The sequence below is a fragment of the Podarcis gaigeae genome (assembly GCF_964106915.1).
Source record: "Podarcis gaigeae genome assembly, chromosome: 13".
Classification (NCBI taxonomy): Eukaryota; Metazoa; Chordata; class Lepidosauria; order Squamata; family Lacertidae; genus Podarcis; species Podarcis gaigeae.
The window spans coordinates 28340023-28363988 of record NC_139689.1 but is presented as its reverse complement, the minus strand read 5'-3'; the positions used below and the strand labels follow the sequence as shown (position 1 = coordinate 28363988).

The 23966-nt window shown below is 41.0% G+C and overlaps 1 protein-coding gene and 1 long non-coding RNA gene across 29 annotated transcripts in view; one reads left to right on the top strand and one right to left on the bottom strand.

Moving 5' to 3' along the window:
• MAPT (microtubule associated protein tau) overlaps positions 1–23966 on the bottom strand; it is an 84955-nt gene that overhangs the window by 41909 nt on the left and 19080 nt on the right. For 13 of the 28 annotated variants that reach the window (XM_083708556.1, XM_083708555.1, XM_083708530.1 and 10 more), the window contains 2 exons: positions 7139–7228; positions 420–506 (listed from right to left, as the gene is read on the bottom strand). In XM_083708556.1, coding sequence (XP_083564682.1) covers positions 420–506; positions 7139–7211 — 160 coding nt within the window. In that variant the 5' untranslated portion in view covers positions 7212–7228. Of the gene's footprint in view, positions 1–419; positions 507–7009; positions 7229–23966 lie in introns of those variants that run through there. The other 15 variants (XM_083708531.1, XM_083708540.1, XM_083708539.1 and 12 more) reach the window with 4 other exon arrangements.
• On the top strand, positions 503–5785 carry LOC310829759. Its single transcript, XR_014557355.1, has 3 exons — positions 503–831; positions 873–4992; positions 5733–5785. It is a non-coding gene; the product is annotated as an uncharacterized lncRNA (long non-coding RNA).

Sequence of the window (23966 nt, the reverse complement as noted above, 5' to 3'; positions counted from 1 at the left end):
GGCAGTGACTGTAGTATGCCTTAAGTAGTATAGATAGAGCCTTAAGAGAAAGTGGCTACAGTCTGAATTTTCTTCAGTGGGCTGGAAAGGGCCTACCTGCTGACAAAGTTTTTCTGTTTAATTTCTTACTGCATAATAATTGTTAAAAAAATGTCAAAATCTAACACCCTATCAAGGACCTTGACTATATTATTTGGCTGAGTGTAGACATGGATTTGTGGAAGTAGGAATGCAGTTTATCCTGTGTATAGTGATTCTTGTGTCAGCAACTGTCAAAACTAAATACAGATAATTTAAAATTGGAAGCAACAATGAAAGAAAGTCTCTGCTTATTTGGGAGGGAAACATATTGGTCCACTTCTAAAAAATAAAGTGCTGACTGCTGTGAATTTCAAAGTAACGAGACAAAGAGTTCCCACCTTCCACAGTTGGGGTACTCTTAGCATCAGAAGCCTCAGACTCTGGTTCATCAGATCCATCATCAACTGGTATCTGGAGGGGAGAGCCTGGAAATACACACATTCAGCACTCAGCAAAAGGAGATCAGTTTTGGAGTATGGACTGTCCTTGGTGCAAAATGTGCTTGAATCCATCTTCATAATGCAAAGAGTGTGCATGCATATGTGACCGTCAGCTAGCAGAAATATCAGGCATTAGCAAGAAAAGGCAGGACTAGAAAACGCCAAACTCAAGTTTCAGTGGCAGCATCAAAGCAACTATGGTGAAACTGTTAAAAGCAACTGATCAGTGAGGTGCATCAACTGACAACAAAAACGAAAGCAAAAAATCAAGAACTCCAAAGATGACAGATTTTTTCCCTTTTACTACTAGGTTCACTACTAGGTACTAGGTTCACTACAAATCACTACTAGGTTCAGATCATTACTACTACCATTTTAATAATTTTGTGGGCCATGCCTTGCTTTGCATGAAAGTGCACTTCCAAATACTAGAGCATGACAGTAATAAGGGGTTCTTTATATAAGAAAGCAAACAAAAAATGTTCAGAGCAATTTATTCTGTAAAGGTAAATAAGTCATTCATCACCACAGTTGGTCACTGTTGTCAGGAATTTGCCAATTCCTACTTTTTAGAATCAAGAGGTAGATATCTACTTTTTGTAATAGGGCATCCAGAAGAGCAGGAATCCCCAACCTCCTACAATTTATGCATAAAGGACTTAGTGACAAAAATGAGCTTGAATTGTGGCAGCATTTGGGGACATAATTCTCTATTTTCTTCAGGATCTGAGCCTCTTTAGTCTCCCAAAAGATGTTACTGGCTGAAGAGGGAAAGAATGTGTGGTGTTCTTAGATATGTGGGCTTGGGCAACATGCAGAGTGTCTACTGAGAAGAATTTGAGAAAGTGTTACTGTGGACCTCATTTTTTTAGTCTCTCTGCTGACATAACAGACTTTTCAGAACTTTTATCAATTCCTTTATACCTGTACGATATAAAGATGACTTGATTTTCTTCCCTGTATCAGGAGGCAGCCCTAATGACTGAATGTTGTAAATGGACAAGAATCATGAGCCAGGAAGTAGACAAAGGCAGGCTGCGGTTACAACGAAAAGTTACTCTAGACCCCACACCATAATACTAAGTCCAAGAGAACCAAAACTGCACAGAGAGAAAATGGAAGTTGCTTACCTGCAGCTAAGTGCTTTCCAAATGGTGACGTGCATACAAATCACAACAGCATGGAAATATTTGTAGTGGTGCATGTGGTTTGGGAGGTAATGCCCAGAGCCTATACATAGAGGCAAAGTCAGCTGAAGAGGAAGTCAATGGGTACTTTATTTATATGTGCAAATGGTGGAAGGAGAAAGGACTGCAAGAATACCCTCACTTTCTCCTCCTATTTGCACTAACAACTAAATAGTTCCATTAATGGAGATCATTAAGAAGTTTCTGTATGGAACAGAAGGAAAGCTCCCACATACTGCATATTTCTCCAAGTGAAAAGGTCAAGGATTTGATATTTAAAAATGAAGTGGATTGAAAACAACAAGGTAGTTCTGAAGTTAAGCCAAAATGCAGCCTGAGCTCTGATTAACTGTGAGGATAATAGTCCTGATGCTATGGAGACATCAGGGCCTGAAGGCACCTCATGCAGCAACTGATCGACTCTATGTCTAGTCAGTGCCTGTGTGGGAGCCTCCCTGGCAACACCATCTTGAGTTCTATTGAAGAGGACAGATAAATGTACTAATTATGACATATCTGTCATATCTATCTACTGCTCTTTCGGAGATTAAAAAGGTAACTACATAAGGGCACAGTGGATATGTGAAGGGTAACTTCCTTCTGTATGAGCCTGACCACACACAAAGGTCATCTACAGAGACCTTTCATTGCTTTCAAACAGACATTTGGTTTGAAGGAGTCAGTGGGCTTTTTCTTGTGTCAGGCCCAGACTTTGGAACACCCCGTCTAAGAAAGTTATTTTTGTTTCCTGCTTGCTGGTCTTCCACCACGGAATTAAGAATTCATGCTTAGGAAGACTTTATGGCTTTTGAGGGGGTACTGTATAGCTTGGTCTTGCCATAATTGGTATGTAATTCTTCTGTTCATGTTATATATTTTACTGCTACTGCTGTTAAAAGTTTTATTTGCTGGCTAGGTATCTTTGCTGTTTTTATTGCATCTTATTATTTCTGTTGTAAGTAGAGACAAGGCAGGTTGTTATTCTTCCTAGGCATCAACAGGAACATCCCCCACAATCAGCTGTATTTCTCTGTTGGGTGCTTTTTTTTTTTTACGAAAAAGCTTGGCACTGAGTATACAACAGTGCACACTGTTTTTGAAGAGGCTCATTTAAGCAACTCTAAAACTGGCTTGAGCTAGCTATAAACTAATTTCTACAACTCTCTTCTGCTCCTCCTCACACTAGTCAGAGATAAAGTCTTCAGCAGCAAATAATCCCACAGTACCCCACGGTAAACATTTTCTAGTAGGTGCTGTAACCAACTCTCACAGATAAGAACTTTCCTGTGGTATTATTATTTCATAAGGGGTAAAGGACAGAATAGTCATCAGACTTTTGCTGCCATGTCCCATAACAAATCAGTCTGGAAAGATCCTGCCATGAGTATAAGCCTCCCAAATATGTTTAATACTGTGTCCAACCATTTCTCTCTGTTATACTCCTTATGCCTTGTTCCTCCTCATATCCTGGATTGTGTCATTAGGTCTGTCTCATCCCAAGTGGCAAACTTACTCCTTAGCTATCACCACAATGTTTCAAGGACTTTCCATTATACAAAGTACATTGCTGCTTAAGTTTTGCACTGCTATGAGAACCATAGGTCTCTGGACTGACTGTGTGAGCTAAGCTCCAGACACTAGAGCACTGTCTTATTACAAAGAGTTGAGGCCATCTGAGGCAAATGGGGGCTGCCCTCAGAGGTCTAGCAATCCATAGATAATAGTTACTGTCACAAACTCAGCTGAGAGGGGGGAGATGCAGTTTGATAAGTTACAGGTTTTTGTCCAAGAGGCTGCAATTATCCCATGTTCTTCACCAGAGTTGACATTGGGAGGGATTGTGTGTGTGAGAGAGAGAGGGAGAGTATGTGTGGGTGCGAGAATTAGTGAGAAAGGGGGGGGCGGACTTCTCAGACTCTCTTTGCATTAACATGGCTTGCTTGAGGAGGAGATAAGCACTATAGAAGGCAGCAGGGATCAAGCTCAAATAGGAAGAAGTAATTCTATAATCTGGTATCTGCAACTTAGAATGCCACATCTTTGCCTGCTGCACACTTGACATCACATATGACATCAGGTGTGGGGCAGGTGGACATAGTTTGGGGAAAACAGCCTGGCAGCCCAAATGGGGAAACCAAACCCTGCTCTAGAACTTCCACAGCAATTAAAAGGAATTAACCATTCTGGACAGCTTCATCCCAGCAGATCTCACTTGTATGTGTGGATCCTGGGTTAATGGGAGGACTCATAGTTTAGTGTGGTGCAGCATATGCTGTGTATGCAAATAGTACATTGGGACCACAGAGAGCTGCAGTAGACAATGATGGGCTAGTTAGACCAGTAGTCTGTCAGTGTACGGCAGTTGCACATGTGCCATAGACAATGCTACAGTGAAATGGTACTGAAAAAAGGTGGTTATGGGGAAATGATTTCGACAAGCAGATTGCATTATACCTATTAAATAAATACTACCTTAAAGTTTTGCTTTTGGAATTCCTTGGAGCATCTGGCTGGCAACTGACAGAATACTGAACCTCAATTCTTATACTACTATGTTTATAGATATCTCTGGGTACACAAACTGGTTGGTTTAAGATTGTACTCTGTTATCCATCCAATATGAAATGTACTTGGATGCTCTCACTGATCTGAGTTAAGCTTACTTCCAAGAATGCACAATACCACTTTTGATGTGCTATGGGATGTGGCTTAATCAACTTTGCTCAGTGATGAGTACTGGCACTGATACTCCTTGAAGCTTTCAACAACCAGTATTACAGATAACACTGAAGGAAACAATGCAAAACACCTGAATGCACACTAAGAAGAGGTAACCCCTGATATCTAGGGAGGGGATGCTAGAACTATTTTTCAAGGTTTCAGAAAAATGACAACTACATTGGTTTAAAAAAAGTCCACAGAGAAAATATGATGTTTTGTAACTGTAGAATGTATCTCTTCACATAGTAAGTGCAGTCTAAGAGAAACAGTTTTCCAAATTCTGAAATGCACACAAATACATACATGCACAGAGATGCACATTACGTTACACAGAGACATGTCACACATAGCCCAGACCAGAGTTTAACATAATATTCAAGGGACAAGGGTGCTTGGAGAAAAAGCTGTTAATTTGTAAATATCTTTCCTTTACTGTAACATTTCATAAATGCTCTGTGAATCTATTTCTTAATTTAAGATTTGCCTCTTAGTTTAAAGAGAACACAACCACTTTGTAGAAGCTTTGAAAATGGGAACACTGCAATCAAATAATAACAAATACCGTATTTTTCGCACCATAGGACTCACTTTTTCCCTCCTAAAAAGCAAGGGAAAATGTGTGTGCGTCCTATGGAGCGAATGCAGGCTTTCGCTGAAGCCTGAAGAGTGAGAGGGGTCGGTGCGCACCGACCCCTCTCGCTCTCCAGGCTTCAGGAAGCTATCCGCTAGCCGTGGGAGACCCAGCTCTCCCACGGCTAGCAGAGCGCTGCATTAATCCCGAAGCTTGGGGCGTGCGGAGCTCAGCGCGCCCCAAGCTTCGGGATTAGCGCTCCGCTAGCCGTGTCTAGGCTGCGGGAACACATCCGCAGCGTGCGGAGCCCTGCAGGACTTCCCCACAGGGCTCCCCACGCTGTGGATAGCAGCCTGCTTCCTGGAGCGTCGGGCACCCTGAAAGCAGAGCACCCGGCACTTCTGGAACACATCCGCAGCGTGGGGAGCCTTGCAGGAGTTTCCCGCAGGGCTCCCCACACTGCGGATAGCAGCCTGCCGTCCGGCACGAGGGGCGCCCTGAAGCAGAGTGCCCCTCACGCCAGGCAGACATCAGCCAGCCCCACAAGCTCGGGGGACAGCAGGGAGGCGCAGCGCCACTATCCCGCTGTTCCTCGACCTGGTTCGGTTTCCCTGACCTGCTTTGGGGGGGGGGGGGAAATAAGGGGAATTTTTTTTTCCTTTATTTCCCCCCCAAAAAAACTAGGTGCGTCCTATGGTCCGGTGTGTCCAATCGTGCGAAAAATACAGTAAGTTATTGTCCCCCTTTTCAACCAACAAATAAGCTGCATTGGGTTTGTTTAAGTTACAGATAGGTAGCCGTGTTGGTCTGCCATAGTCAAAACAAAAAAAATTCCTTCCAGTAGCACCTTAAAGACCAACTAAGTCAGTTCTTGGTATGAGCTTTCGTGTGCATGCACACTTCTTCAGATACCTTATTGATGGACTTCCATTTCATGCGGCTCAATGTGGTGCCTTCCATAGTTCCAGTTACAGATAGGTAGCCGTGTTGGTCTGCCATAGTCAAAACAAAAAAAATTCCTTCCAGTAGCACCTTAAAGACCAACTAAGTCAGTTCTTGGTATGAGCTTTTGTGTGCATGCACACTTCTTCAGATACCTGAAGAAGTGTATCTTCAGGTATCTGAAGAAGTGTATCTTCAGGTATCTGAAGAAGTGTGCATGCACACGAAAGCTCATACCAAGAACTGACTTAGTTGGTCTTTAAGGTGCTACTGGAAGGAATTTTTTTTGTTTTGGGTTTGTTTAAGTTCAGCTTACTCTACAGTTCCCTGTTACACCCAAAACAGACAACTGTAGTTTAACTCAGTTCACTAACCAGGTTTAGGCCCGGTTGTGGCACGGAAAATGCTTTGATCACCCTGTGCGATTATCTATGTTGGAGAGAGATGGAGAAAATGTGTCCTTGTTAATTCTCCTCAACCTCCCAGTGGATTTCAATACCATGGTATCCTTCTGGAGCAGCTGTCTGATTTAGGGGTGGGTGGCACCACTTTGGTTCTGGACCACAATACTTCAAGGACTGCCTCTCCTCATATGAACCAACCCAGACCCTGCAATCATCATCTGAGGGCCTTCTTCATGGACCTTCTCCACAAGAGGTCTTGAGGGTGGCAACATGAGAGTGGGCCTTTTCTGCGGTGACTCCCCATTTGTGGAATGCTCTCCCCAGGAAGGCTCACCTGGCGTCTTCGTTACATACCTTTAGGTACCACACAAAAACATTCCTCTTCTCTCAGGCCTTAAACATTATATGGTGTTTTAAACACTTTGGGGTGGTTATTGTTGTTGTTGTTTTGTTACTATTTTATGTATTCTTTTGCTTTCATATTGTAAACCTGTAATCCTTGGATGAAGGGTGGTATGGATATTTACTAAATAAATAAATAAAACCATCTTAAACAGCAATTATTTAAGTTCCTTGTTAGTAAACTGATATTTAAGCAGTAAAGCTGGAAGCAAGTGGCAATAACATGCACAATAGTAGTTTTGACTAGGATTCATGACTAACCTTTCCTTAACCCATTTATACTTCCAGGCTCCATCCCCACATACAGCCTTTCTCCAAACTGTGAACCAACATCCTGGATTCCATCCTGTGGAAGAAGCTCCTTCCTGTCTCCCACCTGACCGGGCTCACCTGTCTGGTTCCATCTAGCTTGGCTCACCAAATGGTCATCTGTCATATTGAAATCCTGGTGCTGGTCAGCCATCTTGTCACAAAGGTTATCTAGAAAATGAATAGTAGTACTGGTTATTGACCATAGCAATAAAGTTTTGGTGTGATTTGAAAAGAAAGAGTAGATTATTGCAGAATGTCAGTAAAGTTTAAAAAGCAAGCCTTCTTCTTTAGCTCCTGCCTTCTTTGCAATACATGCTCATCATCCATCTTACTCCAAAATTGTGACTACCTAAATCCATACCAATCAACCAGATCTCTGCAAATATCATTATCACCCTTCGTTGCTACCCAAACCATACTCACCTGCCTCACACCTGACATAATAGGCTGTACACCCACCCATACACCCACGCCAAAGAGTATCAAAGGCCAGGTTCTTTAGTTTAGTAGATGGTGGGATCAGGCTTCCTTTAGTGTTCTAGAGCAGAAGCTCCTCCAGTCATAAGGTCTTAGCATTTCCCCACCACTACCCCCAGTAGTTTTTTCTACATAGCATTCATCTTCCCATGGTGAAGAATGCAGCTGGCTCATTCAGAAATGAGAGATAATTCCATCAACAGCTGTGATGCTACAGAAGCCTTTGGGTCAGTCTTATTCATAACACATGGGAGGTAAGAAGCAGTACCACATTCTCCCAATCCCAAGAAGACTCAACGAGGGACCAAGATCTACCAGTTATCCATCTACAGCACAGATTCTATAAGCTATGCTAGAGGTGATGGGGGATTCCCGATTTCAAGTAAATCCAAAGTGAGACATTTATTTAGCTTATGACTATGATTGCAAGCAATTTTGCAATTTGAAACCTCAGGTAGTGGGAAGAAAAAAAACATATTTTTAAAGTAACTAATAATTGTGACTTAAGCGATCAGCAACAACATATTATTTTGCAGAAACAGAAAATTCTAACTCTAAGCTTCCCTGGTAGCTTTGGGAATGAAGCGTGCATGTCTTCACAATGAATAAAAATACCACCAATTTTACATTACATGGTATTATTTTGCATGACATGGCACTGTGTTTCACACAAGTTCTAGCTTACCCCCAACTTGTTTTCTATGCATTAGTTTTTCAGATGTGTAAGCAGAGAAACAATCCACTGTTTGGAAACATAAGTGAAAGTCCAGCAACAGATACAGAATTACACCTTCTAATTAACAGCATCCTCAAGCCCTAGTTTTTTGCTACTTTGTATGCTGTCTCCTGCTGTGTTGTTTATTATGCAATTAAAAATATGTCCTAAATCAGATACGAAAATGTTTGGAAGTCAGAGGGTATACTTTCTGGACTCCCTCCAACAAATATTACAAAAGTTTGTATCAGTTTGATATAGAAGAATAAAACTAAACGTGCACTTAATTTCACAAGATATTCAAGTTAGATGGGGGTGAGGGGTAGGAATTGCCTGCTTAAAATAAACCACTGTAATGATATATATCATATGATCATGTTGGCACTCTTCTTGCCGTTCTTAAATGGAATGTCATTGGACACTAATGATAGGAGAAGCAAACAAATTAAAAACAACCATGTATTTCACAGCTATGCAAGAGGGGAAGTGGTTAAATTTGAAGGCTGAAATTTGAAAAAGGTTTTAAGTTTTCATTTTAAAATCTGAGAATAAAATAAATTCTCTTTAAATTAACTGTTCCATTTAACCTTGGTCTAATGCCTTGACTGCAACACCATGCTTTCTCACTGTACTCAGTATGTTAGTTAGCTGGGTAAGTAAGAAAGTGCACAGGAGATATGAAAGTTACAGAGAATATATGAAAGGCAATTGGTCAACATATAAATTATCTGTTAACAGAATCAGATTATAAATTAAAGATGAAGGAATATAATGATATAAAATCTATGTTAACAGACTGGTTACAATATTTCTAACCAACTGACATATTTAGAATTGATAAAGAGACGGGCTTTGGGAAGGAATTCTCAATGTTCGAAAAGGAATTACTGGATAATAATTAGAAATCGTTATAAAAAATGTACAAGCTCCTGCTGGAATGGGAGATGAAAGACAAAGAGGTAAAGGCAGTAATAATACACTGGGCACAAGATATAGGGTATAACATACCACTTGAATCATGGAGAAAGCTGTGGAAAGAAATTTACGGCATGTAGTTCACTAAAAGAAAACTATATGAAAACTCCAGTGAAGCCTACTAAGAGGTATAAAAATTCATCTAATATCTGTTGGAAATTTAAATAATAAGAAGGTACATGGTGGACATGTAAAATGGTAAAGAGCTTCTGAGAAATGATATACAATGAAATGAAATTTTTTAAAAAAACTTTTGTTAGAAAACCAGAGGTTTTTTTTACTAGGAATTTTAGGAGAGGAAATACCAAAGAAGCAAAAGCGACTGTTCATGTATGCAACCACAGCTGCCAGAATGCTGCTTGCCCAGAAGTGGAACGATGAGTGTCTACCAACGAAAGAAGAATGGAGGATAAAGAAGATGAACTATGCCGAAATGGCAAAATTAACCATGAAGATCAGGCACCAAGATGAAGGAAAATTTAGTCAAGATTGGAGAAACTTTATAGTTTATTTCAAAGAACATTGCAAGAATGTTGAGACATTAGCAGGATTGTAGTAGCATTTATGAACTAAAGTGAGAAGCATGATGAGAAATTTAAAGTAAAAATTAAGTGGATAAATAATTAGATGCAATGAAAATAAAAAGGGGAAATTTGGAAACTGGGGGGGGGGGAGTCGATCAAAGTGATTAAGGATGTTATATATGTAAAACAAATTGTCATTATTAAGTAAAATTGAAAATACAGAGTTACAGAGGATAAAGTGCTGTTTCAGTAGAGGAAGCCATGAAGAGTAAAGATCTTCACTTAGTGGCAGGAAACATAACCACATTACGATAATCAAATCTGAATGTAACAAGCAGATGAATGACTGTGAGCAGATCCATTTTATCAATGTACACAAGCCAAAGCTGCTGGAAAGTGCTCCAGGCCACTACTGCCATTTGAAAATTCGAGTAATGAGCCAGGAACACACCCAAACTGAGTACCCGATTCTTCAGGAGAAGTAAAAAAAAATGCTGCCTAATACAGACCAGACAGAGATTTATGAAATTCCAGAACAGCAGTTTGAATATATGAAGAACCCTGCTAGATCAGACCAAAGGGCCATGTAGTTCTACATCCTTTTTCACACTGGCCAACAAGATGGCCTATGGCAGGGTTGGCCAACTCCCAAGAGGCTGCAGTGATCTAACCACTTTTTGGGGATGCAGGGCTAAAATGTTGACCTTTTTTAAGGGAGCCAAAGTTGTTGAGCTTCTTTGGGGGGAGCCAGTGATCTACCGCTAGATCACAATCTACCCGTTGGACGTGCCTGGCCTATGGGAAGCCTACAAGCAGGAAATGAGCACAACAGTACTCTCCCTTCACTCCCAGCACCAGGCAGCCTCAGCACTGCTCCCACAAGGTGTGGGGTGCAAGTCACCCCATCCACACCTTGTGGAGCAGGGCGGCTTGATGTTGCCGCTGCCTCCTCCTTCACCCAGGTGGCCAGGCTCCTTCTTTCTTCTTTGGCCACTGCAGCAACCTGGATCAAAAGTAGCTCCCAGACTATGGGAGAGGGAGGGAAAATGGGGGGGGGGGGGATAAGCATGATATGTTTCTGGATAATATGTTTTGTTTTAATTTTGAATAAAAAGTTATTTAAAAAAAAGTAGCTCCCAGACTACAACCGTCTTCCAGTGGGAAAGTTACAATCCCATCAGTCATAGATAAACCTACCCCTCCAAAACTTGGGTTCAAGTTCAGTTGGCCAACCCTCACCTACCTAACCACAGCTTCAGCATACTAATTTCAGTGATAACTGTTATCCTAGTTTTCAGTGATAAAGCACTTTCACTCAGTACAAGAGCCAAAGTAGTTGAGATAAAAGCATGAAATTAGCAATTTCTTGAATGGATTTTTAAAGCAAGATTGCAGATTCAAGGGGCCAATTTCAGTCCCACACCTGCTATTTCATGGTGTGAGAGAGACACTATTCACTATTCACCCTATAGGCTTTTCTAGTGCAAACTGGGGCCACAGCAACAATCTCCTTTCCACACACATAGACACACCTGCTCCCAAAGACATTCCACTGTCATGTTCTCCTGCTGCGTGCTGCCTCTAGCCAATCCTAGCTATATTCCTGGATGCTGGTGTTAGGGAAATCACCACAGCAGAGGTTAGAAATGCAAGGGTATGAGTGTGGAGAAAATCAGGTGGCTGTCACAGTAAGCTTGGACTTGCTGGGTTATCTTTGCAAGGGGCAAAGGAAGGTGGTAGGTTTGGCGAGAAGTATGGAGAAGGGCAAATGGCTTTGAGGAGGATTGGGGGTAAGGTAGAGTTGGCAAGCAAAGGAACAGCACCTAGTACTTAATACATTTCTACACATTTAGCATCACATATAGTTTAGCATCAAAAAAACTAAAATCATGGCCACTGGTCCCATCTCCTCCTGGCAAACAGAAGGGGAAGAAATGGAGGCAGTGAGAGATTTTACTTTCTTGGGCTCCATGATCACTGCAGATGGTGACAGCAGTCTTTTAGACGCCTGCTTCTTTGGAGAAAAGCGACGACAAACCTAGACAGCATCTTAAAAAGCTGAGACCTCACCTTGCCAACAAAGGTCCGTATAGTTAAAGCTATGGTTTTCCCAGTAGTGATGTATGGAAGTGAGAGCTGGACCATAAAGAAGGTTGATCGCTGAAGAATTGATGCTTTTGTATTATGGTGCTGGAGGAGACTCTTGGGAGTCCCATGGACTGCAAGAAGATCAAAGCTATCCATTCTTAAGGAGTGAGTGCTACTGGAAGGACAGATCGTGAAGCTGAGGCTCCAATACTTTGGCCACCTCATGAGAAGAGAAGACTCCCTGGAAAAGACCCTGATGTTGGGAAAGATTGAGGGCACAAGGAGAAAGCGACAACAGAGGACGAGATGGTTGGACAGTGTTCTCGAAGCTACAAACATGAGTTTGACCAAGCTGCAGGAAGCAGCGGAAGACAGGAGTGCCTGCCATGCTCTGGTCCATGCAGTCACGAAGAGTCGGACACAACTAAACATCTAAACAATAACAACAAATAGTTTGGCCCTCAGATTGTGAAAGTTATACTCACAGAGTGCAATTTCCATTCCAGGACCTGTGAGTGCAGTTATGCCCGTATGGGCCTTTTCTGGTACCACTGGATCCTCTCCCCTCACTGAAATTAGGCTTCAAATAGAGCAGACTGGAGTGTGTGGTTATTTTATACACAAACAAGGGAAGCACACTGATAGTCGTACTTTAAGGCCAAATCTGAATTACAAGATAGCAGTTATATTTTGTGTGGGAATGCATACGGCTCTGAAATATGCTCCTATACATCAACTACTGCCTCCCACCACTGTGTGCTCTGCACATACAAATGAATAATTTAATTGCCTAGCTGATCATCTGTCAATCTTCCAGATCACCCTTTATTATAATTAATCACTCAAGACAGTTGTATTACTGGAAATTTATAGAACAAAACACAAAAACACTAAGCGAGGGGGGGAAGCCTACATAATGCAAGCAACCAGTCATGACGACCAGTCAGCAAGAATTAGATGCAAACAAAACATTTTTGTTACAATGAAGTGAGGACATGCTCCCCCTCTGAGATATGAATGCTAGAAGAATTCAGTTTTCATACATTATTATAAGAAATATAGTATCTCAGACTACTGTGCAGATCAGAATTCAGCAATCTATTGGATTTTACACTTCTCCAAACATTGCAATGCACCTCAGCAATTTAAAAATTATCTGAGAATATATATTTAAATATATACTTTGAGAACACACACAAACATAAATATGCAATTTGAGAGGATTAATGCAGAAGTAGCATGAAATTATGGGTAAAAACATGCAAAAAACCCCACAAAACCTGACAGATCAGAAACTGTCAGATTTGTCCATCTCAACTTTCAAGTGCAATGCCTCCAGAAAACAGTTGTTTTCAGACTGGGCCTATTTCACATGTTCACCATGTTCTGTACATGACTTCCTCCAAAGAATCTTGGGAACTATAGGTTAAACACATTGGGAATTGTAGTTCTGTGAGGTGAATACAGTGTACGAAGCCTTTGAGAACAATCTGCAGCCTTAGTCAATCATAACCAACTTTTGCCGGATCTGAGCACCTAGTTATTCCTAGCTCATGTGGCATTATAATAAACATAATATGGTAGGCTATAATTTTCATGGGACAATTCTGCGCATATGACAGGCCAAAAGTGGATGCAAAATGCAAGGAATAATCAGCACTGAACTAATTTAGTGCTCCCAATTCATTTTAAAAAACCAAACTACACATGCACTTGCATGCTGTAATTTTATTACAGGCAGTTGGAAGAATTAGAGATGCTCATTACACTTTGTGTGAATTGGCATTCTAGCATGAAATGACTTCTTGAGATTCTGAGTTTTCTTTCTTGAACATTAAAAAATCTAATTCGTAGTCTGATTTATAGCTTGTGAGGCTTCTGCAAACATCATTTGAACTGCCTTACCCCTAACCTACATCTATTTTCCAGAATTGCATTTTTTAAATGGCAGAATAAGGCAGTAATTGTTCATTTAAGCTATCAACTTGACACACTGATTTAAGGTGCATTGCTTCTGGTTCCCTGGGTCTTCTTTGATTAGGAGCATTGTCTGTTTTATTACAAACAACTTAAAAATCAACATATGGATAGAAAAGGGGGGGGAGTTATCAGCCATACTTGTTCTCCCCACCCCCAAAGGTATTACTTGCATTTTGTTACATTGTAAGCCACTTTGAGAACTCAGTTAAAAAAAGCAGGATAGAAACCCACTAAATAAATACTAGAATGCCAATCTAGACTTTAGTTGGAGCAGAGTCACAACCATGCTTCCATAATGCTTATGGCAGCGTATGACTTGAGCCATTCCAGATGATACTGCAATGTTCTGCTCCAAAAGCCTATTGCTTTTCCCCTTCGTTTGTACATTAGTTCCGGCAGGAGGAAGAAACTGCTCTTTGGAAAAGGGATAATTTTGCCTAAAGAAACAAAAACAAAAATCTAAGAAACAGATTGTTCTTGCATTGTTTGTTAGACAGAATTATTGAGAGTATCCCTTTATTACTAAAAGTAACCACATTATATTGTCTTTACACATTTAACTTTCTACAGTTGAAGTGATCTGTGAAGACTACAATGGGGCATAGATAACTGATGAAGTGGCCTGGCATGGGAATGAACATTCTAAAAGCTGTTCTTTGTTTCCCATTAAAGATGGGTCAATACATGTCTCTTGGGATTAATCAGCACTAATGTAGTCCGGTATTAGTTCTAGTTCTGCTCTATCCTACAACTCCTTACTAGTAGTGGAAGAGTATCTCTGCTCAGACATAAGTTTATTGGGCCAATCTCCTGGACTGACTTCATCACACAATTGTAAGAATAAAATGAGGACGGAAATACCATGCATGCTGCCCTGAGCTCTTTGGAGGAAAGAAAAAATAAAAAGCTTCTTTTTTAAAGAATCCCTTTTTCTAGCCTATCCCTGTGACATTCCATTTCCTATTCCTGCTGTGGAACTGGATATGTACTGTACTACTAAGTGAAAGGGCTGGAGATTGCAGGATAAGGAATCACCAAATCATACATAATTTTATCTCAAAGGCTTTGGGGCTGGAATAGGCAACCAAAGGCCAAAGGACCACAAGTGGCCCATGGGGGTTGTTTAATCAGCCCCCAAGCCGCCCCCAAACCGAGCTGCTCGCTTGGCACAGCGCGGAGCAGGGACTCGCTTCCGTGGCGCTGATAATCATGGCTGCGCAGGCGCCGGAAATCACGGGGGCGCGCATTCACGTGCGCATACAATCCAACCCACAGAAGTATCTCTGCTGGAGTGAACCGGCCCATGAGAGGTAAACCTTGCCGACCCCTGCTTTGGAGAGCCAACAAATTTGCCACGAAAGTAACATTATTGCTAACAGAATGTCTGCCCCTAAAATAAAAACTTGTTCTGTACAGTAGTAGCTCAGTTACAATCTCAACCCCAGTTGTGATGAACTTTAGAACATCAGCAAAGCTTGTGACAAAAATGTCACATAATGTCAATCTCCACCCACTACTACTAGGATAGTTACTAGCAAACCACCCACTCACCCACAATGAGTGGAAACTGTATCAAAAAAAATGGACAGAAAGGCATATTCACATAAAATTTGCAGATGCTAATCTATAGGCACAGAAACAAATTGAGAAATAATTAATGCAACTGAACAAAAATAAAATACAGTAGACCCACAGCTTACATGAAGGTTACATTCTAGAGATAGGACATAAAGCCAAAATCATGTAGAGTCAAAACACAATTGGGTGCAATGGCGTATGGGGGTGCATGATTGCTAAAGCTTTTTTTCCTTGATGTCTGTCCCCTTTTATTCCCCCCCTTATCTCTCCTCCCCGCCTTCCCCCCCCAGCACATTACAGCTCTGAGTGTGAAACTACAGTTCCCAGAATTCTTATGGGGAAGGTTATATGCACTGAATGGGCTTTAAATGTATGGTGTGGATCTGCTCATTGCCACCCTAATCTCTACCTACCCTGCATGAAAGGTAGTCCCTTAAATAGGCCACTGATTTGTATTTGGTTGCTGCTATTCACCAGGTCAGGCACATCACATCAGTGGTCCCAGCAAGTGTGACATTCACTCAGCAGAGGGGGCTACTAGACTTTTGGTGTATAATTCGACTTCTCAAAAATGTTATGAAATAAGCTTTATATTTAGAATGGAAAAACCATTTATAGATACACATGCTGTAAGCATGAACGAACAACCTACTTTAGAGCCAGCCCAAAATAATGTTTCTCTGAAATCTCATGTTACTGAAGATTCATTCATGGTTGCACATAGGATCATATGACTCACTCAATGTCAATAAAATGGTAGCTGGAATCAACTGGTTCTTCTATGAGAATGGGGCAGAGCAGAGGAAAAGGGAATTCACTTATTTGCATCTATTCACTACACTCATGAAATCAGTTTTTGTCAGGCATCTTAGAGTAGAAAAGCAAGTTTAATTATAAAAGCACTTCTAAGTTTGTACTTTAAAACAAGGTCAAGATCTCTCTGGAAATTGGCAGCATTTTTAAAGCAGATTATGCAAGGATCAGCAAAATAAAAAAATATTTATTTATTAAATTTCTATCCTGTCCTTCAGGGCAGAATTAGCCTCAAGGATTTTTAATTTCCTTCTTTTATCATTTTGGCCTATTATATTTAGCTGTGCAACTATAAAGTTTAGAAAATTGCCATTTTCCCTCAACATGACAGCTGCACCATGATTTCATGGCCTACATTCAGACTGAGTGGCTGCACATTACTTAACTCTGCCATAGGCATAGATCATTGTCAAAGGAACTATTTTTATAATATAGTTTGATATAAAAATAGAGCTTCATGGCAGAGTTGGTACAAACAACTCAGATAAGCACTTTACCAAGATTATCTGGCAATTTATTTTCTTATAATTAGTTTTTAAACTGACACAATTTATGCAAGGTGTTTAATAGTACTCCTAATGAGAGTAGAACCACTGAAAATAAAGGACATTACTAACTTAGGTTCATTGGTTTCTATGGGTCTATTCTGAGTAGGATTTGGTTGAATACAAGCCTATGTTTCCTTTGATTCCAAATGTGTGTGAAGAAAACTAAAGTTCAGCCATTTTGTGTTTAGTTATAAAATGGTTGCCTTCTGTTTAGGTATTGGGTCATTTGGAATTTAGAAGCTGTTCCAGGTGGTGTGTGTGTCAGAAAGATCATGGAAGGTAAACTACAAAGAGAAACCTTATACAAATTAGAAATTTAGCAATACTCTATTGCACTACTGATTGAATGGAATATTGCTTATAAGTGAAACTGACAAGAAGGTAGGAAGTCCATTCCAAACGATTAAAACTAGAAAAAGCCAGGATGCTGAGAATTGCATAAGACCCAGATTACAGTGATAAAATAAACTGATCTAAACAAGAAGTCTGGAAACTGCCCTGCCACAGAATTAGGATGAGCTGAAGTAAACTTTGCTTAAGTAGGAAAACATTGTAGACAAGATTTAAATGGATGTGTTTTACCATGTTACTTTCATATCCTAGTTGCTTAGCTGCTAATGCAGCTTTAAAACCTTGTTTTTCCCCTAGAAACACCATTATAATTACTACTGCTTTTCAATGCCTTTAGTAAAAACTAAATTTAATGGAGATTTAGCCTTGGCCTGATTCCTTGATTTTCAACTCACATCCAAGCTGCACTCTATCCAGTCCAGCTGGGTCAGCAAAATGTCTAAAAGAAACACCAAAGTTAAAACACAAGTTTGGGGGCCCATGGGCCCTCCAGATATTGTTGGACTTCAACTCTCATATATCTATTTCCATACAGCGTCTGGGATGATGGAGATGTAGTCTAGCAACATCCATTGGGCCACAGGTTCCCTGCCCCTAATTATAAAGTGCTCTTTCAATTAAGGCAGTTGGGCGGGGGGGAGAACAACCATTTACTTGGTGGCAGCATAGAAGACCACATAATGGGAAGGGCAAACAAAGGGGGACATTCATTGTTTTGGTCACCTCCCCTTCTCTCCCTTGCATCGTAAACTAACAACCTGTGCTGTGACATCCATGAAATATATACATAGAAGGCGGGGAGTCTAGGGTAGCCTTAGTCCCTTTCATTCATCCTATAGATTGAGAGTTTCAATAGTTTTGAGATAATGAAATCCTTTGCCCTTATACAGCACTTTTTATCCAATGACATCAACAAGGAGGAACTGTTCAAACTGCTCCCACCTTGCTCCTCCCTTTGTCAAGCTGGAAATAAGCAAACTACAGCAATGGCGTAACATCATGTGCAAATCAGCACATGGAGAGAAACGAACTGCAAGCTTGATTCATATATAACGCTAAACTGTGGCTTATTTCCTCCCCACTCAGCAGAGAGGAGTAGGGTGGGCACATCTGAACTGCATTACTGGTAATCTATAACGTTTCAGACTACATCTTACAGTTGGTTATGTGCAGTAGTGTAGTGGCAAGTTCAGAAATTAAGGGTCCCTTCATGAGTCACAACTACACCCCCCCCAGCCACACACCCTTCTATTAATACAGTAATTAAAAGGTGGGAGGGGAGATTATTATGCACTTAGGTTTGTTCAATATCATACAAAATCAATACACAGATTTTTTAAAAAGATTATACAAGATTTTTAATTATACAATAATAATTAGGGATGCATTACAATGATCAATACAGATCTCCATGTGTTGCCTTTCAGCTAGAGCTGCTATTTTCTGTGCAAATAATTTGGAGTGCTGAAATATCTTTTTTTGGAGTGACATCAACTGTCTTTTCCTTCAGGTTCCAATGTATGTAACAGAACTTACAAACAATTATTTTGAAACTGAAGCACCTTGTGTTTTCAGTGTTCCTAAATATTTAGCTTTGGAGCATACAGAACAACTCCTATGTATTATTCCTGTGTGCCTTCCTCAGAGTGACCCTAGCTAGGAGCCAATCCTGTCACTGACTCACCTCCTTTTACTCTGACTAGCTCCCATCAGTACAAAGGGTGAAAATACATCTCTGTGGCTAAAAAGCAACCTTTTAGTGCTGATTGGATGGTCATTGATGACAGGGACTCTGCTGCAGGCTCTGTGACCTCCCACAACCCCAGACCACCACACCTCTAAATATGTGAACACAGCCAGAGTATTTCCACTTTTGCTTTAGGCAATCTGTCATCTTATTTCACCAGGCTCACATGCCCAAGTTAATTCCCCTTCCATTTTCCCATGGTAGTTCCCTGTCCCACTTCTCACAGCATCTAAGGTACTGGCTATACTCAAGGCAGAACCCTTTCTTCCACTTGCATAGCTGCAATATATATGTGATGTCTTCAGCCTAGATCCTTTGGAATTAAACCTTGAAATCCCACCCTCACATTAGTCACATGCCCTCCTTCTGTGTTCCCTGAAATAGAGAGAGTTTAAGCATATCACCAAATGCTTAAATCCAATCCAAGGGTAAGTACAGGATTCTGTTTTCATTATCAGTCCTCAGTTCTAGTTCACACACTTAACCAGTTGACAGTCTTCTGCAATGTACACACACATATGCAAGATGTGTGAACATAGATGCTCCATGTAGGGGCCCAGTTTATGTGTATTTCTCCCCTCAAAAAAAGAACTCTTCCTGTCTCACTTTAGGTGTATGTTTGAAGGTAAGCATGCCAACCAAGCCACCATGCAAAGAGGCTCATCAGTCAGTGAGCAATTGAAGCTCACTTTACACCTCAGGAGATGTAAAGTGATATCTCCTACCACACCTTTCCCACAAAGACATAATTCATTGTCTTGAAGACTGGCTTTCTTCAGTGAAACCTCACTGAAACAACCACAGCTTCTTCTATTTCAAAACTCATTTTGAAGCTTAGCTTCTTCTTTTTTGGCACTGACTCTCTCTTTGTTCTTTCTTTCCTCAGCACCAAAATGCTGAAATTCTACTCAACTTTATTAAGTTCTGAATCAGACATTTTTGTGTGCCATTATAGGAACTTAAATAAATAGAATGAAGATTCTTAGGACACCCAAATCTGAACAATGCCCCTGTGGTTGTGTGGTGAACCCAAAGTCCTACATAATAGTTTCATCATAAAAACAAGTAATTTTCAAACCAGTGCCCATATTCCAAGTGAAGAAAGAGAAACTGCTTGCTATAATTTTTAAAATAGTTCTTTATAGCAGCAGTATCGCTAAAAGTGAGTCCCAAACTTAGATGTACTTATAATATACTCCATCAGCAATACTTGCATTTTTCTGAGAAAAGTCAATGGACAGTTTGCTTCTTGGATGCTTGTTGTCAATGAATGCAGGCTTTCAGAAGGAAAAAAACCACACACAGCCTGCACTTAGCTGAATAGCCTTTGAAATGAAGGCCTCTCTGCTTTCCATCCTCTTAATGGAGTCTCTATCAAAGGCTGCGGGACATAATGCCTGAAATGCTGAAGTTATTTAAATGCTACACCTTAAGTACTTTCCTCGCTACAGAGCACAATACACATCTGCTGTTTTGGTTTGTTTGTTTTTTAAAGAATTTTATTTCCCTTAGCCACAGAATTATGTGTGGGTTGTAGCAAATTATTGCAGTCACAGGCTAAGGAACCTAACGTCTACAGCTGGATCAGTTCCTCAGACCAAATCCATGCAACAACACTGAAATTCCTCCTCTATGTCATAGCTGCCACAAAATATACTTTATCTTCAGTATATTATTCCTGGACAGTCACATGCCCTCCTTCCATGCTCCCTTAATTGGAGGGGAAAAAAATGAAAGACCCAATTTCAATATCAGGACTCCACACACTTACCCAGCTGGCAATCCTCTCTATACAGCAGGATGGTGGACACTTGAATGCAATAAGTAAATACTTTCCAACTTGCAACAGGAGAGAAAAGCTTCTCTCAGTTACTATTATCCAAGTCTGGGCACTGGGACAAAGCAGAATTCTATCAAGATCAGGATCAGTAGTAGGCTGCTTTGTGAGGTACCTACGATAGCTCAACATCAACTGCTGACATCAGGACTCTAGCCCTGTAAACAGTGGGGAAACCACTGCTCCTGCTCAACAGGCCACCTTGAGCAGAGGTGGAACAAAGTAGTTGTAAAGAAACACACACACTTACCTGCAGCTAGCCTACCAGCTCCTCTACTCGCCTTGTGTATGTTCTCAAACACACAAAGCCAGACAGAACTGGACAGGTTGTAGAACAGCAAACGCTGCTGCCATGCACTACCTCCACAGAACAGTGGTGGTTGCTCCTCCTTGCAGTCATCCAGCAGCATCTCAATCCAGCTCTCACATGAGTGCAAGCACACACAGCAGCAGCAGAATGGAAGTACCAGAAGAAAAGCTGGTGAGTATTGAAGTTACTTTGAACACTAGTATGGGTTTTCAGAAGTGATGGAGACTGGGGCTGAAGAAGGGTTGGTACGACAGCTGCAAAACAATTAAATCTTGTCTCCTAATAGAGCCAGCAAGCCTACTGCCACTACAATCATTGGCATGGGAGACAGGCAAGCTATGAGGACAGGGGTTCACTGCAGATCTTTTGCCCGAGCCACAAAATCTGGAGCTAACCATGTCCAGGAAATGCCCCATGGACTAGCATCATTCATTGGGGGGGGGGGCGCTAACCTAGGTCTTCAGATGTTTTGGGACTACCAACGGCCATCAAGCCCAATGGTCAGGGATGATGAAGTTGTAGTCCAGCACAGATTCCCCATGAAATCTATAAATATTCAGAAATTTTCAATAGTGCTCAGTAAGTTGTCAAATTTGGTAAAATAGTATCTGGCAGCAGAAGTGAAGAGAGGGTTAATATCACATGTGGGTGCTTTTCTGGAGTCTAAAGGTAAAGGTAAAGGTACCCCTGCCCGTATGGGCCAGTCTTGACAGACTCTGGGGTTGTGCGCCCATCTCACTCAAGAGGCCAGGGGCCAGCGCTGTCCGGAGACACTTCCGGGTCACGTGGCCAGCGTGACATCGCTGCTCTGGCGAGCCAGAGCCACACACGGAAACGCCGTTTACCTTCCCGCTGGTAAGCGGTCCCTATTTATCTACTTGCACCCGGAGGTGCTTTCGAACTGCTAGGTTGGCAGGCGCTGGGACCGAGCAGCGGGAGCGCACCCCGCCGCAGGGATTCGAACCGCCGACCTTTCGATCGGCAAGTCCTAGGCGCTGAGGCTTTAACCCACAGCGCCACCTGCGTCCCTTTTTCTGGAGTCTAGTACAGTTCAATTAATTGAAGGAGGGAGTTCCTCTACATTGTCCCTTGATTTTATGCTCTCCATAAACAAGCAACAGTAGCCCTCCTGTAACGCTGCGAAGTAATATATCACTCTGCTTCTCAATACTCCACTGCTGTAGTCTCTGGGAATGAAGCCACAGAAAGGAATTATGTGAGCTCCCAAATGCTCAACTTTTATGCCAACACACAGATTTGTTTTTGTCCTTTGATCTCACCTCAGGCTAGAAAAGATGTTGCTCTTTCTATGTCTTGGACCATTAAGAGCTGCATGGTCCAAGGTTCATTTTCTCAGGTTAAGCAAGTAAGACTTGGTTTCAAAGCCTTTCTAAAGATATACCATTATTTCTGGCAGTGGAGTGTAGGAAATTATTTACTGGACTTGGACAGTATCAGCAAAGAGAACACAAGAAGATTTGGAGTTAGGTACCATCAATATGCAGATCACACCCAGCATAACTGATGGTTGAGAACGGAAACTGACAGGATGAAGACACAATGAAGAATACATAGGTGCAAATCTGCTCAGGTAAATGATGTTCATCCTGTTTTGGACAGAGTTGTACTCTCTCCAAAGAAATAGGCCTGCAGTCTCAGAGTGCTTCTTAAACCATCTCAATCACATTCCCATATTGGCAGAAAGCACCTTCTAGAAGCTTAAGCTGCTTTGTCAGCTGCATACCTATCTGAACTGAGATAGCCAGGTCTCAGGTCTCATGCTCCGCTGATGGCCAGGTTAAACTACTGTTAGTATACATTGGGTTGCCTCTGAAGACAGTTCAGAAACAGAAGTTAGTTTAGACAATAGCTGCTAAATAGCAAAGACCAGGCATTATAAAATTATACTAGTGCTCCATCAACTGCACAGACTCTCAATTCATTCCCAGGTTCAGTTCTCAAGTGCTAGTTTTTATCCTTCATGGCTTGGCACTAGGATACCCAAGGGATTGTATTAACATGTTCCTGTACATATACTAGGCAAGGCTCTTTAAGTTCTTCCACCACTTGAGGTGCAGAGGCCAACAGAGAAAGGGCCTTCCCAGGAAGAGCATTATAAAATCAGGACACCACCACTGAAAACTCATTTCAGCACCAAACAAGATAGATATTTATTTTCTCAGGCTTTGCAATGCAATTTGACCTGTTAACTGGATTTGTTGTTTTTATGCTGCTTCTAGTGATTTACTAGTTTTAATGCAGCTCCATATGCTTTTAATTTGTTTTACTGTGTTTTTTACATTTTGTAAGCCAATTTTATTAAAGTGTGGGGTAGAAATACCTCAAAATTTAAATAAGATTTTTCCTTTGTGGTCTTGGTAATGGTGTGGGCTGAACATCAGATCAGCCAGCATGCAACTGGAATACAACTGGACATATCTATATGTCAAAAGTTGATGCACAGCATTAAAAGTGTTAAATTTAAAAAGATCAGAATTATTGCCAGGAATGTATTCACCACAAGAACTTTTTTCCTTGAGGAAACTATATATACGGTAAACACAGTTAGACAAACATTTTCTTATAACCTTGTAGACCACAGAACACGTGTTCTCATTTGTTTTACAACATGTAGTAGCTCCAGTGTTTTATGCTATTTAGCATCCTTGTTATAAGCTATAAGAATTTTAAAAAATGAATCAGGGTGCACAAGTAGGAATAGGCAGATACTTCCATTCTGTATCAGTTTCACATCCACTCAATACATTCAATAAGTCTTTCCTGTTCTGTTTTTTTAAAAAATGTATAAAATGCACACATGCATTTTTTATACTTCTCAATGCATTTCCCCAGAAAAGACACATCTTTCTATGCATTTTTAACTAAAACTGAAAGGCAAAATTTGAAGAAGTGTGCAGTTTAATTAATAGCTGCATTCTGATCCATATACAAGTCTAGGACTG